This window comes from Neopelma chrysocephalum, unplaced genomic scaffold (genome assembly GCF_003984885.1).
Source record: "Neopelma chrysocephalum unplaced genomic scaffold, ASM398488v2 Primary Assembly neopelma1_79, whole genome shotgun sequence".
Taxonomy (NCBI): domain Eukaryota; kingdom Metazoa; phylum Chordata; class Aves; order Passeriformes; family Pipridae; genus Neopelma; species Neopelma chrysocephalum.
Window position 1 is genome coordinate 5,938,387 of NW_020897740.1, and position 16,354 is coordinate 5,954,740.

The 16,354-nt window shown below is 43.5% G+C and overlaps 1 protein-coding gene across 1 annotated transcript in view; it reads left to right on the forward strand.

The window, feature by feature from the left end:
- Positions 1-2,958: 2,958 nt before the first annotated feature.
- The window catches only part of ANXA5 (annexin A5), a 35,896-nt gene continuing 22,500 nt past the window's right edge, over positions 2,959-16,354 (forward strand). Inside the window, exon 1 of the mRNA XM_027689958.1 lies at positions 2,959-3,003. Within this exon, the coding sequence (XP_027545759.1) occupies positions 2,974-3,003 (30 nt within the window). The 5' untranslated portion in view covers positions 2,959-2,973. The remainder of the gene's footprint in view (positions 3,004-16,354) is intronic.

A 16,354-nucleotide genomic window follows, 5' to 3' on the forward strand; every position in this document is an offset into this window, starting at 1 on the left:
GAAATAGAAGTTGAGCAACTGCTCTATTTCTGTACAGTGAAAGGCAGTGTTACAGTTGTAATCAAATAATGGAAATTGTGTGTTCAGAAGGAGTGAATGTCGTACAGTGCAGAGTGAATAAATGAGTGAATAAATCACAGGCACTTAAGCTAAAGCAGGAATCATCAGAAGGAAGGTCCTAATGATCTATTGTGCCCACATAGGAGCGTTTCTTCATTTGAGTTGAATGCTCTGTAGGCTGAAATGCTTGAATTGGATTATCTTCCCGAACTGAGACACGAGGGAAAATCGCATTTGGGGTCTGAAGAAGAAAACCAAACTGCATCAGAATCTCAGAATCTTGACAGCAACCTCCCAGCAAACAGGTTTTATGGCCTAATAAAAATAAATAAAAAAAGGACCTCCTCCTTTCATGGCAGCCTTGACTGCAGTGTGCCTTTGCTGTTCAGCTGCACATCCTGCTCTCTGGTGCCTCCAGTGCACCCATTTACACATCTCTGCACGGCATGATGTGTACACTTAGATGTGTTTCAGCTTATAAGGTTGTTTGGGAAGAAAGGCTCTGCATAGGTGTAATAATCTAATTTATAATTTGCAGGTACAGTTCCACAGGGGTGGGAGGGCAGGTAATTCTTGCTGCTGGCACAAGCAAGGCATTGCTGTAGTGAGGCACGGGGTATTCCGGCCTGGATCCAGGGAAGCACTTAAACAAGCTCCTTATCTGAAGCACAGATAAAGTACCTTTGTCCCTTACTTATTAGAAGAAAGGTGTCACAGCTTTAATGGCTGAAATTTAGGAAAGTAGTTGCCTGGTGTGTATATGCTCATATATATACACATTTATATATATATATGAATAATTTTATTCCAGAAAAAGGGATCCAGAGCTGCCAGCAAATCATCCAAACACCAGCTTAAGGAAAGTTGGTAATAACTTCTGCTTCATCTACTTGTTGGATGTTTTCTTAATCATCTTTCATAGGCTGTATTTCTGAGTAAGCCCCAAAATATTCTTGCTGTTTCCACCCATGTTTAGTCTTCACATCATCTCTTGGGGTTTACTGCTCTCGTGAAACAAGTTTTTTGCACCAAAGAGTCCTGCCAAAAGTTCTAATCCTGTAGGGAGTGCTGCATTCAGCACTGTCTCAGCTCTCAGCAGTCGTTTTGGGCAAGTGGGAAGTATTTGCAAGGCTGGATTGTAGACAAGCAACAAAGTCAGGGGGAGAGAAATGACACTCCTTCCTTTTTTGCTGCTGCTGCCTGTTTTACTCTGTAGTCTTCCCAAGAGCTACTGAACTGGCCAGAGCTGCCCTGCAGTTAATTCAGCTGCAGCTTTGAGTCTCAGCACAACAGCTAAAAACCAAGAGCTCCACTGTCTCAACATCCTGCAGTTTCTCTGTCTCCAGGCAAACTGTGTCCATGATTTCTATTGATTCAATTGTGACCAGTTGCTGAGTTAAGTGTCACATTAAGCCAAAATATTTACAGCTACAGTTGAAGGCTCTAAACACACAAAACCAATGTCTGGGTTCAGATTTTAGTGTTAAGATTTTCAAACCTTTTAGAAGCATCTTCGAATTCTCTTCAGAAGTAACAAATGTCCATGTTAAAGTAGGAACTATGCTTCCTTTCATGTAGCATAGGCAAAAATAAACCAAAATTGTTGTAAAAAAAAAAGGCACTTTCTCATATCCTAGTCTTAAATATTACTTAGCGGACATGTTAAATACTGGCTTGATACAAGGACTCAGGAGTGTGAAAATGAAGTGAATATCTTTTTTTTTCTACTGGAAAAGGTGACAGAAAATGTTTGCTGATACCACATATTGGTACTCCTACAACTCAGAGGAAATCCAGGAGTGACACCTGAATGTTTGGTTACAAACACGTGAGGAAAAGCTGACTATGCATGTACAGCATGAACTGCTGCCACCACCTTAGAGCAGTGTGTCATGATACAAGCACAGCAAAAGTGGTATCAGCCCCAGGATAAGCAGGATAAAAAACAGAAAATCGAGTTAAACCATTAAATCTGAACGGCTTCTTTCAATTATTTCTCCAGCTTATTCAGCTTCCAAGCTTCTGTTGCAGAGCTGAAATTAATCTTGACTGCCTTGAAGTGCTGAAAGTCATAATCTTTTCCAATCAAGTCTTTTTGTTGTTCTGCATGGACAATCTCTTTTGAGACTAATAAATCTTGATACTAAAATGCTTCTTTTAAATCAGGAGATACAATTTAGAAAATTTCTGCTTATGCCTCTTCTGAGTAATTCTGTTGACATTGTTCTGTGAAGCCTGACTGCTGCTTGATATGAGGAGTAAGGGTTGAGGAGGAATTCTAGGATACCTGCTTACTTAGGTTGTGGATTGTTCTTTCCTGCATTATTTAGTTATAGGATAAAGCAAAACAGTTAAATAATAAAAGAAGATGAACAATTTCTCTTCTGTGTAACTTTAAGAAATTTCAGAATTCTATCATAAAAAACACAAACAACCCCCCAAACAAGGTATCTTTTTGTTGATTCACCTGCTTTTAAATGCAATTTCCCATCTACAGTTGTATTTTAAAACACAGGCATTGTTAAAAGTTAAAAGCCTGGTTTAGAAGTGCCTCCTGTTGTGTACAGCAGCCACTCACAAGGTGTCTTATCACCGGTGTCTCGTGCACAAGAGCAGAATGTCTCCCATGGAGCTTCTGAGCCAAATTCTGTGTGTATCCCATACAAGTGCTAATCTCTCCATAATTCTCAAAGAGCGCAATTCTTCATTCCTTGTCAATAAATGCTTGTAAGAAAACTGTGTTATGAGGAGTTGAATTCCTCATATTAATACAAGCAAAGTAGGAAAGTGCCAATTATTGTGTCAGAGAACACAGAACCAGGATGGAATATGTGGGCTCTGGAGAATGACGGATGCTGGCCTTTCCTTTTTCCACCAGATAATGCTTTTCCTAGTATTGATGAAGTTGTCAGAATGATTTCAGGTTTATTACTTCAAGAAAAGGTGAATGATCACTCTCCCAAATTGCCTCCAGTTGTTACACTGAGCATTATTATGAGGTATTATTCAGAGGTTCAATAAGGAAAGAAGATTCAGTGTAAAATAATAACCCAATATGTAGTTGTCTCCTTATCTCAGATTTACAGTGATGCTTATGTTAAGAATTTGGGAGGCTTGATGAAGTAGAATTTATGCATTTTTGGATGTATTTCTTCAGGAAGTAACACACTTTGTATGGCTTTGACAAAATTTGCAAGATACTCATCAGTGCCTCTGTAAAATTTCACTTCCCTTGCTTATAAATCCATGGAGGCATTTGGGATGTGACTTGAGCAGAGACAAATCATGTGGGCAAGTGGACAGATGAAAGTACAAGCAGGGTTTTCCCTGAGGATGGCAGCAAGGTGACATCCCTCCACCCCTTCACCTCATCTGCTCTCCCACAGCCCCATTGCATTAGTGCTCTTTGGGGAGCAGGGAGATCAGGTGCAATAGTTTGACAGTGCGAAATATGAATGTGCTTCTCAGTAACTTGTCTGTTAAGGCTGGAGGCTCATGCATTTAGCAGAGTGTTTCCAAAGGCTGTGGGAGCCACCAGGCCATGCCAGATCCACCCCAGTGTGTCCCTCGGCTCAGTTACCTGACCGACAGCCAGATCTGAGTGCTATGGTACAGCAAAAGGCAGCTGGGATTTTAAAAGTCTATTTTTTCATCCCCTTCAAAGCCAAAGTCATGGTGGGTCCACCACAGTTGTATCATTCACCAAAATCTGAGTCAAGTGGCCGAAAACCTAAGTAACTTTTCTATTGCCACGGCAATATCTGGCAAGTGTTTGCGCTTTTGGTCCAGGGGACGGTTCTCAAATGTCTTCAAGGGAAGAGATATTTTCTGACACCCATGGAGTTCAGAGCTGGTTGGTCTGTGTGAAATGTGGGGTGGGGAGGCAGGAGGGTGGGTGCTGCCTGTGGGTACCGCTCTATGGGCACTTCAGTTTGGATGGGAGGCTCGGTCTCGCAGTGAGCCAGCCCGGCGAACTTCTCTTGGCGGTGACGGGTGGTCTGGGAGCATCAGCTCTGTGACAGGGCACCTGTGCCCAAGGAGCGCGGCCAAGGCTGCCCCGGGCCGGGAGGTGCGGCAGAGGCGGGGGTTGCAGGAGGTCTGGCTCCGCGGGCTCCCGGTGCCCCTCTCCGCCGCCCTGCCGCAGGGGAGGAGGCTGCGGCCGGCGAGAGCAGCGGCGGCACCGGCACCGGCACCGGGCGGTCCGCGGGGAGCCAAGCCGCGGGCGGCATGGAGTGGGAGCTCAACCTGCTCCTCTACCTGGCGCTGTTTCTCCTGCTGCTGCTGCTGCTGCTGCTCCTGCTGTGCCTGCTCCTCCGGCAGCTGCGGGGCTCGGCAGGCAGCGCCCCCGGAGCAGCCCCGCGCCGCCGCGCCAGCCCTGGGCTGCCTGCGGGGAGTCGGGAGCCCTGAGCCGCCCATCGCTTCCAGGTGAGTCCGCGGGAGGTAGGGAGGGCCGGGGGGCTGCCCCTGGAAGGGTATCGGCTCCTGCTCCGCCAGCATCCCCGCTCAAGCGCTGCCCGCGACCGCGCTCCGGTCCCTCGCTCCCTCTGGAGAGGCTACATTTGCCTTGAGAAATTCAGGGGAAATTTGAAGGCGCGCTCGCCCTGCAGCTTTTACTCTGTAGCAAAGTATTATGAACTCCCCTCAGTCCCTCTTTGCCGAGAGGATTTATGTTGGCTTTACTTTGGCATACAAAGATCTGAATTTGACACTAGTGGAGCATTTTTAAATTTAGCATTTTCCAGTGCAGAAGAAGATACCTTTTAAAAGAACTCTTTTTTTCTTAACTTTAAACACATCTAATTCACATCTAACACATGTTAAGTTTTCTTCCTTTTCTTCTGCAGGAGTTATTCCCTCATATAGCTAAAATACTAAGCAGGCTTCCCTCCCTGTAGGTGGAAACAGACCTGGCAACATCCCATGGCTGACCTCTCCCCATGGATGGCTCACTGTGGCTTTTTATTGCAAGCTTTTGAAATTGGTGCACACTCTGTGATTTGTGTCAGTCTTTTATTTGGTCATTATAGACCTGGTCATCTCTTATACAAACTGTCCCAACACGCAGTCCTGCTTGCCAGGGACTTTGCGAGACATAGGACATTTGGGCTACTCGTACGGGAGCCTTGGAGCTGATGCCATCCTGCCTCACATACCTCAGGACATGAGGATTTGGGGTCTGTAGCCAGCTGGCAGGAGCTGGTGAAGTCAGGACTGTGGCTTCCACTGCCCATGGCAGCCCTTCTGGGGTTCTTGGACCCTGGGGCCGTAACTGGGCCATGCAGGCAGGAACAGTTGTGCTCCCCCATGGCCAGTGTGCTCCTGCACCAGGGGGAATTCAGTGCACAGGGTGACACGGACAAATTCAGCTCAGTTGAAGGAAACTGTATCTGTCAAATTCCCAGAAAGTGGGTGCACAGGCAAGAGCCAGAGCCCCAATTCTCTCTAGTCCTGCCATGCCTCCTCCTGGTGCCTCAGTTGCCCTTCTGCACTCTTGGTTGTTTATTTTCAAAGTCAGGGGAAAATGAGGAGATAACAATACAGCACAGGTTTCCCTGCCAGCGACCCATCAGCCTCTTATCTATATGGTTTTATTGTTCTTTCTCTGTGGAAATGGTGGGAGTGACTTTGGCCTCACATCGGTGACTAATGGTTTTGCCCAATTAATATAAGTAGCCATAAAACTGTAAAGCATATTCTGCATGAGCACAAAGAGATTATCTTTAGACCCAGCTGACTTCACAGATAAGTAGCCCTGAAGTGCTTAAAATCTTGTGAATGGTTGGGGCACTTTTAATAACTTGATTTGCAGAAGCACTTCATACTTACTTTATTGTACGGAACAGTTTTTGTAATGACTTTACAAGCGTGACTGACAAGCCAAGTTACCTTTCTCTAGAAAATGAAGACTAAAACATGATTTTTCTCTTGACATAATATGCATTTTACACCAACAGTACAATAGAAAATTTTGTGGGGGCTACTCAGTGAAATATCTGGAAGTCAGAGGATTATAATCTCTTTGCTCTGTCTTGTTTTGGTACTAGTAATGCGTCTCAAATGTTCTAATTTCACAAAGACCTGCAGTGTAGGAATAAATACCCCAACTTACCAAAATGAGTGCTCCTTTTACGTAAGTTCCATGTTTCAATGCTGTCACCAGCAGCACAATTTGAAGGACAAGCAGAGGAGTTTTTTGGCATCACACCCCCAAGTGGCATCAAACACCCGCACCGCTCAAATGAACTTCCGTTTCTTGATACATATTTCAGGGCACAGCTGTGGAGGCAGCACCTTCCCCTCTGCTGATATTGTCACAGGGCAGGAAGGTGGAAGGAGATGGATGAAGATGGCTCTTCTGTGCTGATGTTGTATCTGATTGTTTTCCCAAACAAAGATTGATGCTGTCAATAGCCCCTTGTCCTTTTGCTTGGAGAGGAGGGCAGGCCCCTTGTGCAAAGAGTGCCCTTCCCACTGTTCAGAGATCTTCTAGGAAGTTTCTAAATTCCCAGTGTCCAACTACACAACAAAAGGTGTGCATCGTTTCGTTTAAGCAGTCAGAAGTAAGCCAAAGCTCTAAAAGATAAGCCAGATGGATCATCTTGGAAAGATCGAAACAAACTGCAGGGTGAGAGAAATACAAGATGGAATCATTAGTAGTCAATTAATCCTGAGTCCTGTGTGTTGCTGAGGGTATCCTGTCCGGGGAGGTTTTCCTCCTGTTCAGCACTAAGGTGTTGGGACACCTGTTAGAACACTTCATTACTAGGCCATTGCTGGCAACCACAGGGAATTCAGATAAGAGCCGTGAAAAACCTTTGGGGAATTCAGAAGGAAAGAACAAAATGGTTAAATATGTATGGTTTTGCTACCTGGCAGCTATAGGGGAATGCAATTATCTGCCAATACTTGAAAAACATAAGCATTGAGAGAGAAGATGAGTTATTTAACATAACCCGTAACTAGACATAACTACAGAGTACAGACAGAGACTAGTCAAAAGAAAAGCAGGAGAAAGTACTTGACAACACGGTGTGTTAGATCAAGAAATAATCTCCCAAGGAAGATGCACAAAGCTCAATGTTTGTATGTTGAAAGTCAGTGCACAAGAGGGACTAATGCTGTGCTTTTATGAAGAGTCACTAACTATGTAATCACCGCTTTTCCCATCTCCAGGTTAAAAGACACAAAGGCTCAGTGGACCAAAATAGTTTCCAGTAAGGCCTGAAGAATTGTGCCAGAAATGTCCTAATTTGGGCATTTGAAAATACTCTAAAACAAATGTAGCAACATTTTACTTTTCTCATGTTTCACCTGGAGTATTTTCACAGTGACAGTGTAGCTCCACTCACAGCTGTGCAAGACCTGCTCAGTACCTTTAATTTCTTGGCATTCCCCAGAAACTCTTTACTGTTTTGGTTCCCTTCAAATGTTGTTACATCTCTCAAATCTTACTTTGAAAATCCACCTCTATGGAGGGCTGTCAAAACTCTGACAGTTGTTTAAGATCTCTTTTGAGGTGCCTTGGGGGGACTTCAGCCAAACAGGTTTTCTGTTCAGATGTACAAGCACATCTGAGCTGACAAAGCTTTCAGTGCAGAATATGATGGTCCATCTGATTTGGGCTTGCAGAAGAATTTTTTTTTAATTATTAAATTGATATTTTAGCTTCTCACATGGTGGTGACTGAAAATTTTAGAACATGGGGAATATATTGCTTGATGCAGTTACAAAAGTTGAAGTATGATTCAGATCTATGAGAGACCTAGATAATGACTGGAGGAATTGCTTGTAGAAAGCCTCACAAATCAGAATGTTCCATGTTTTCAGTGTGACTTTTAGTGAAATTCCGCAGCATATGCTCCAGGTGACTTTTCTATGGAAATGCATGTACTTTATTTTTTATTTCAGAAAAATAAACGTTTTCAGAACAGATCATGTCAATAGCAATCGTCTTTAAATGATATTCTGCTTTTTCTGGATCATTTTTATAATAATCAGGCATAAAATGTACATCCTCAGTCCACTTAGTTCATTATCTCTGTCTTTAGGGTGTTCTTTTTAGAATGTTTTGTACTTTTTCTGCAGCTGTGTTCAGAAACTGCACTCTGCAAAAAGGGTTAAAAGACAAGTCCCTGCTTGCTGGAGATGGCAGATGATAGAGAAAAACAAATTAATTTTCATTCCAGCCTTTGTACACAAGGCTTTACCTAATCTGTGTTAGTAAGTGGCCCTTCTGCTCTTCGGGGAAGATTCAATATAATGTTTTCAATATCTTTAAATGCTGAGTGAACTGTGAGCCTGCTGTGATCACCAGGGCAAACTCACACCTATTTAACACCTGGGAGGTCCTGTGTGCTAATGTGCATCTCCTGCTGAGCACGAAATCTCATTTTCTTTGCTGTAAATATTATTTTTCTTGTGCTTTTGTTTTCCAGAGCAGTTAGTGAAACACCACCTAACACAACCTTTCTCTCCAGACTGCTGAAATGGGGCAAACACAAGCTCGTTGTGTTCCCATGTCAGCAAGGAATGCTCTGTTTAGGATAAAAGGAAGTAGAGTGAAAAGTACTCAGTTGCCTTTGATTTCACTTTCAACAGCGAATCCAGGAGTCAGAATATGAACTGGAAAGGTTGTTAAAAGATAATAACAATAAGCATGAGGTGAGGACTTCTTTCATTGCCTGTCTCCCACCACCTGCTTGGTGCTTTGGACTGGCCTCACCCAAGGGTCCTTCTCTCATCTTTAGCTTTTCTGACCCCAGAGTGTGTCTGGCCTGGGACAGGAGGTGAAAAGGAGCCCTAGAGAACTGTTTTCCAAGGCTCAGCAGAGCCTGTGAGCTGCACTGTAGCTGTTTGTGCACGCCTTATTAAAATTTATGCTGCATTAAGGACACTTGTCAAGAGGCAACTCTTTGTCTTAATGAATGGTAATGAAGTTTTCAGAGGTATCTGTTCTTTCACAAAAGATCATCTGTCTTTGGTTTTGCTGGAGCCTTGATTGATTGCTGAAGACAAGTTTAACTATTCTGCTTGGCAAGGAAGGATCACTGGAGTATACTTTCCCTCTTTTGTTTTCTCTTCCTTTGGGGTGATTGATGTACTCAAACCAATTCCTTTCCACATGAGGAGAATGCCATGTAACATTGGACGTGTGATGAAAACTTGATATTCCCATACTGAGCTTGATAAAAGCCTCCCCAAATTCAGCTCAGATCTTCGTATTAGGACAGTGTTGCTGGCTTGCTGATTCTTTGGGATAGACTCAGGCTGCTTCTGTGAGCCCTGTAGGATTCTGCCAGTCAGAAGGAGTTGTGTGGGGAGCAAGGAGTGGGCAGGAAGTGGAGAGGGAGCAGAACAACACACAGGTGTGGCCAGTAGAGCCTGGTTTACTTGCAGGAGGGGGTGGAAACAGAGAGGTTAAGAGGGGTGGGACAGGCACCTGCATGGGTTTTCTGGAGAGAGGTGAGGGCTGGGGAAGGATGTCCCAGGTCTTGCCTGCTGACCTGGGCAGTAGCAATGCCCTCTGGAGCAACTTGGTGGGTGTCTCAAGAGAAGCAGGTAAGGAAACAAGGAGATGGAGGGCCCCAGGAAGAGCAGATGACATGTTTATGTATTTTGCTATACTTGGTTTCTGTTGTGTAGGAAAGAGGAGAGGCTCTGCATAGAAGCCCTTTCCCTATAGAGGGAAAGGAAATGTGTTTATGGGGCTTTTTTTGCCTTCTTCAGCCAAATACTTTCCAGGAGAACAGTGACATTTGACAAGGCAGTAGATGATGAGACCTCTCATGCTTTGTCAAAGCTGGGCATGAGACAGACCCTTCATCTTCCCCTCTGGACCCTCAAAGAGGGATTGGCAACCATGTGCCAGGAAGGAAAGCGAGGGCCTTGACACCCCTATATGTAGCAAGGACAGCCCAAGCCACCACATGGGGAGCCATGGAGGAGTCTCTTAACACACTCCCCAGCACTTCCTCAGGGGTGTCAGTGTCTGTCTGTGAGCACAGCTTGGCACTCTCTTGCCTGAGGGAGCTGTTCTTGTCTTGGGGACAGATGCTCTCTTCTGCTTTAAAACAGGGGGAAAAAGACAATATGTCTTTATGGTCCTTTCACAAGCCCCTGATGAAATGATCTTGTTAACAGTGACATGGTAATCTGTCAGCAGTTGAAGTTATATAAACCACTTCTTTGTTAAAATGCACCATTTGGCTGAATTAGAAGTCTTTAAATTTTTTAACTCTGACTTACTGAAGTCTGCTTTAATAGACTTGTCTGTGTCAGTTGTCCTGATTCAAATATGTAATCCCTGGAGACTCATCAGCTGGCAGAAGATTGTGCATGTTTAGCAGAGGAATTAGAGCTCTGCAATACGTTATTGTGCCCAGAATAAGCGTGGAGGAGAAGATGATTCATTGCTGCTCTACACCAGTCCTGCATTCACGTAACTCATTCCAGCTCAGCTGAAATCAGTCACCTTGTATCTGGCTCACAGAGCTGGGAGGGAGATGTGCTGCACCTGGTCGGTGTGGGCACTGCTGCTCCTCTCCTGGCAGCTGTTTTTGGCAAAATCCTGTTTACCTAATTCATCAACCCTTCAAGTTTTAAAGTAAATGTATAGTCACAGAACTGTACACTGTTAATTTAAAGAGAAATTATGTTAAAAATCGTAATTTTTTTCTTTTTTAAAAATCTGGTATCTTCACTTGGGTCCAATCCTTTGAGCATAGTCAAGGCATGGCTGGATTTCTCATTCACCCCTTGAAAGCTGTTTGCTTGATGTCTTTTTTGAATATCAAATTTTAAAAAAAAGTTTGCCTGACCAAAATCGGCTTTGATTGTACAGACAGTTCACTGTTGTGAAAATCCTTTGCCTTTCAGCTTTCCTTTGAAAGGAGTTATTTGAATACTAGAAAGTACTGAAACTCTATTCAGTGCTGGTACAGAGGATGAAATGAAATGCTTCTATGAATTGTGATGGTTTTGGTTGCAGTTCCACTGAAATAATCTGACTGATCTCTTTTGTCTTTATTTGTTCATCACAACTGTAGGATTTGCAGTGTCTTGGGCATGAAATCGATTTCCTCAACAGTAACACCTAACCCAAAATTAAATGCAAATCTTAATAAGGATTGATGACAAAAAAAAATCAAAAAACTCTAGGACCTTTTTTTTCCCCCCCTATCAATCCTTCTACATCTGTGTTGGATTCCAGCTCAGCACTGAGCTTTCCTCAGTATTAAAGACAAACTCTTGGCATGAGATTATCCATCAATATGGAGCATTTTACTTGCAGAAACCTGCTCACAGTTTCATCCTGCACAGAACAAAGCTGGTGGGGGATCTGCCTCCAGCTGCTGGGAATGCTTAGTTAGCAAAAGTATTCTGGGATCAAATAAAAAATTTTCCCAGTGCCAGAACTCTCTCCTTTAACTTACTAAAAGTAATTGCAAAACCATCGTGTTTCGAAGTGTGAATCCATAATTCAGATGCAGCAGGATGGCATAGTGTGAACTTTTTGACTGGTTTTGAGGGGAAAAAGGGAAAGAAAGTGCAAGAGTGTGATAAAAGAAGAACCCACCAAGTGGAATACCCGCCTGATCACTTGGTGGTATTTTTTAACTACTTAGAAAGGGAAATTTTTGCATGAACTCCTGGATTAAAATTGTATCCTGTGTCAGGATTTTGGAGGACTCTTATGTGCAGTTACTGTTATCCCTCTGATTTGTCACGGTGTTCACGGAGTGTTTGAGCCGTCTGTCCCCGTGCAATTCCCGGGTAGTGCCACTAGATGTCCCTTTTTCTACAAGGTTTGTACTGCTTTCAGAATCCCCGGAACTATTTCGTGTTTGAAATACGGCATTTCAGCAAGTCAGCATTTACATTATTCATGTTTTCACTTCCCCTTTGAGTATTACCGTAGCTCTTTTTGAAAAATTTGCTCCTAAGACTGGTTTAACACGGTTTAACTAAAATTCCTACGGTGACTGGGAATGGGAGTCTGACAAACTGCAGGCATCCATCCTTCTCTGTCACTGTACTCAGCAGAATAACTTGCGGTGAGTTGGTATTGAATTGCTGTATAGCACGGCTGCTGTACTGGGATATACATCTTAATGAAATCTTGTACAAAACCCAAGCCCTTGGCTCTGTAGCTGCTAACAGTGGGAGGTATCTGGCATAAAGAACTTTTTTGTGTCTTCCTTCGGTTTAAAAATAATTTTGAGGCAAAGCTATGCTTGAATTGTGCCGTATGTCACATCTCTGCGCAGGTCTGAGCAGGGAGCTTGGGAATTATGCTGTGAAATACCACCAGGTGGTGACACTCAGTGCTGCCTTCACTCAGATTACATACACTAGGGCTCCAAAAATAGGCAGCACAAACCAAAGGACTGTTTCTTCATCCTTTTGCCAAGAGCCCCTGCAAGTTTGTCCTGAGAGCCCTTGTAGTTCGTGGTGAAGCTGTATCTGCAGCTCTGCCCCCCAGAGCCATGATGTGGGGCAGGACGGGTATCCTGCCCTCGCAGAGTGTGCAGATGGAGGCTGGTGGTGCTGTGAAGTCTGTTTCCTGGTTTTCCCCTGTGTTGGGGACACAGCAGCTGAGATCACTTCTGGCAGCTAAAGTGTTGCCTCTTATTGCAGCAGCTCGGCCAGGTGAACACTCACAACCCTGAAAAGGAAGTCCTCATTAGCCATAAATATTTATTTATTTTGGCTGAAGGCAGAAAAGGTAATTTAAGTCTGCAGCTGTCTTCAGCAAATAATAGAACACTGGGAAGCAAAAAGGTTAGCTATTAAAGGAATAAAATGCATCTGCTCCTGTTTGGTAGTTTGGATGCCAAGTTTAAAGGTGCTGATTTGCCAAGTGCCATTGCACAGATGTGACTGTGCCACCTTTCCCTACAGCCCACAGCCTGCTGCTGCAGATCCTGCCACTGCAGGGCCTGGAGGTTTTAACAGTATTGGAGGGATGAGGGCAGGAATTTCTCCCCAGTCCAGAACTGGGAGGTGTGCAGTTAGAGAGGAGCAAGAATTGCTGTGTTTAGAAAAGCTGTGTCACAACTTTAGTGCTCTCCAACCTCAGTTTCACTGATCTGATGCTACATGTGCAGGCAAATATCCCAGGGGATAGTGAGGTCTGGATATTTCTCTTTTCTCCTTCTGGGAAGATGATTTGACTGGCTCACTTGTGACATCTCATTCCTTCTTAACTCCATGTTTGCATTTGGGTGTTGTCTTTTTTGAGCAAATTTTATTTTTAGTGTTCTGATTACCTGGGATATGGTCAAGTGAGCAGGCAATCCATGAGAAGTCATTCAATCCACTGACTGGAAACAGATACAACAAAAGGACGAGCTGAAGACATGCAAGCAGGAGGCAGGGAATGACATTTGACATCAGGCAGTCTCTGGTTGCCCTTGCAAATGTGCTTATCCTGTTGCATCTGAATGCCAAAAACCATTGTGGTTTTTGGTCTGGTAACGGGTTGGGGACACGTGGCAATTTCAATCTATAGCGTAGGATTTACTGCTTGTTATTAGTTCTTTCATAGAGATTTGCATCAAGGCATTTTTGTGAAGAGTAAGTATTATTTAAACTGTATCATTCCTGGAAAAAGAGATTTGGGGTTTCATAATAGCCTAATAGTTAACCTTGATAAGGACCCAGAGCCCCTGACTATCAATTCATCCCTCTACTCTGGAAGAAATAGCATTACAAAAAGCTGTCAATATGATCAAGAAAACCAGGTTTTCCTTTATGAATACCTGAATAACAGCTAAATAAAAGTTATTGCAGGGCGTGGGGAGTGGGAATGCCTTTCAGTAAATGGAATTGGAGTTTGCATCAGGATGTCATTTGTTGCTGTGTTCCTGGGCCCTAACCTGGCTCTAGTTCACCTAAAGCTCTGCTGTGATTACCACTACTTAAAGTTCTTGGGATGCTATAAGTCATTTTAAGCTTGAAAATGTGGATTAAGGTAACATAAACTCCACCAAAAGAGGAGATGTAGAGGGTTTTTAGAGGAACATTACCACAGACATTTCTCCCAAACTTATAGCGTATTTTTGGGCAAATAGCTAGTTTAGGAAAAATAGAAATATTTTGTCATACAGCCAGCTCTTAAAAATATGATGGGGGTGAGAAATTTAAGCTACTGGCAATGTCCTTTTTTTTGAACAGTAGGACCAGCAATCCATGGAGAAAAAAACCCACCTTGTGCCTGGCAATGATCAAAGTGGGAACAGGAGAATGCTAAGAAATGCTATTTAAAAATGCCTTCGAATGTTTTCTTGAGGCAAGGGTTGGGGTTTAGACTGTGGCAGGCCCTTCAACCTTGTATGGCAGTGAGTGAGAGAAGGATTGTGGAATTTTTTCCTATACAGGACTGTGCCCAAAGTCTCATGTTTGCATGGCTTTGACCATGCCTAAGCCTTTGAGTGGCTCACTCACCTTTGAAAGTTTCAAAATTAAATAAAGAAATGGAGCAATTTTAATCTGGAATGTCTCTGTCTGGGTGTGCATTGGCAGTGACTTATCAGGAGGAAGTAAAGGACACTTTATGTGCTGGCAGTTTAGGTAGATTTGTCCTAGTTCAGGTGTGAAAACGTCATAGAAACCAGGAAAGGGGCTTTAGAGGTCTCGAGCTAAGTGCTAGAAGTGTTTCTTGTGTTTACAGGAGCACTGAGCATCCAATGTTGGGGGATATATGGGAAGTTATGGACAGAAAAAATGGAATTATGTTCACAGACAAATCATTAAAGCTCTGTGAGACACTAGTGCCTCCTGATAAAACTTGGGTTACCTAGGTGGTGGTGTGGGCTCCACAGTCTGCAATCAAAGCACTGTTATTCAGGGTTTTGCTGAATTAGTTGCTTGCAAGGTTGAGATCAACATGTTTTAGAAACTTAATGAAAGGCTGAAGAGAAAACAAGTCCATGTAGGCTGTGTTTGATTATTTCTTCATAATCAAACTCAGATTTTGTGGGCCTGATTCTGGTCTTACTTATGGGCATCAAGCCTTGTGCTGTTTCAGATAAGAACAGCCATGCAGAGTGTGGAGGTGCTTCTTCTCCTGGCATCTTTAGAATAATTTATGGGTTCTTTTCTTCTTCATCAGTCAATATGTAAACCAAGGAGACAGTTTTCAGTGACACTGAGGTCCTTTGGCAAAGGAAAGGGAGAAAGAACAAAGCAGTGCAAAGTCAGTAGCTTGTGACTTGAAACCTGGGCTCAGTTACCAGCACCTGCTCTGACCTTGGGGAAACCACTGAGCCTCAGCTTACCTGGATTCTCCATTTGGAAATTAAGATAATGGTGTTCCTGTATCTCAAGACTCTCGTGGGGGTGCTAATGGGAGGCCCCTTCATGAGAAAGGTCTTGTTACAGGACCTCACTTAGAAGTATTTTAGGGATTTAGTATTTAGTATTTCAGCTAAACTTCTTATTTCTCTCCTCCACAGAGAGGGAGACAACCACTCATGGATGATTTCTATTTTCTTCCCTCAGATTTTTCAAATTTCCATTAAGCTAACAGAACTCAATTATTTTTCTCTCTGCTCTTCTTTCCTAAATGGAAGTAATGACCTAATGCTTAAAGGAAATATCTTTCTGAACTTGCATTTCTTACTCTGGATAGTTACTTAGTGCTCCCCCAAAGGTTTGCAATGGCTCTTAAAATCTGCACACAAGTTCCTGGATGGGGGACAAGACAAGTGTTCTGCTATTATTGATGGGCTGTGCCCTCATACACCATCACTGTGTGGAGGTGTGCAGAGCACAAACCCTAAGTGATCTGCTCAAGATAAACTGTGGTGCAGAACAGCTGGAAGTGCAGAAAAATAGCCAAAGCCCCTGGCTCTTTTTCTGTCCCCTTGCCCCAGAGGAGGAGTCCCTATCACTGGTCATTAGGGATGTAATTTGTGTTTCTCAGGCCGGATTAGGCAGCCTGGAGATCAAGCCCTGCCTTAGTGTAGTGTTCCAGAGCTGTCCTGGTAATCAAGATTAGCATCCAGGACCTAAGGCATGGACTAGAATCTGGCTCAAGTGATTTGTCTTTGCTTGAATTGAGATTATTGCATTGATGACATCCTTGTGATGTGTCTTAGTCTAAAGACAATTTCAAAGAAACCTTCACCTCTTCCGACTAAATGAAAATAACACTGTTTTCCAGTAAGATGAATTCAGCTGCCTGATGCTGTAACTGGTATGAATGCTCTTACCTCCTATTAACCTTTCCACATTGTACTGGTGTCCCAGGAGAAATCAAGAATCTGACAGAGCACTGCTCTGTAATGGGTTG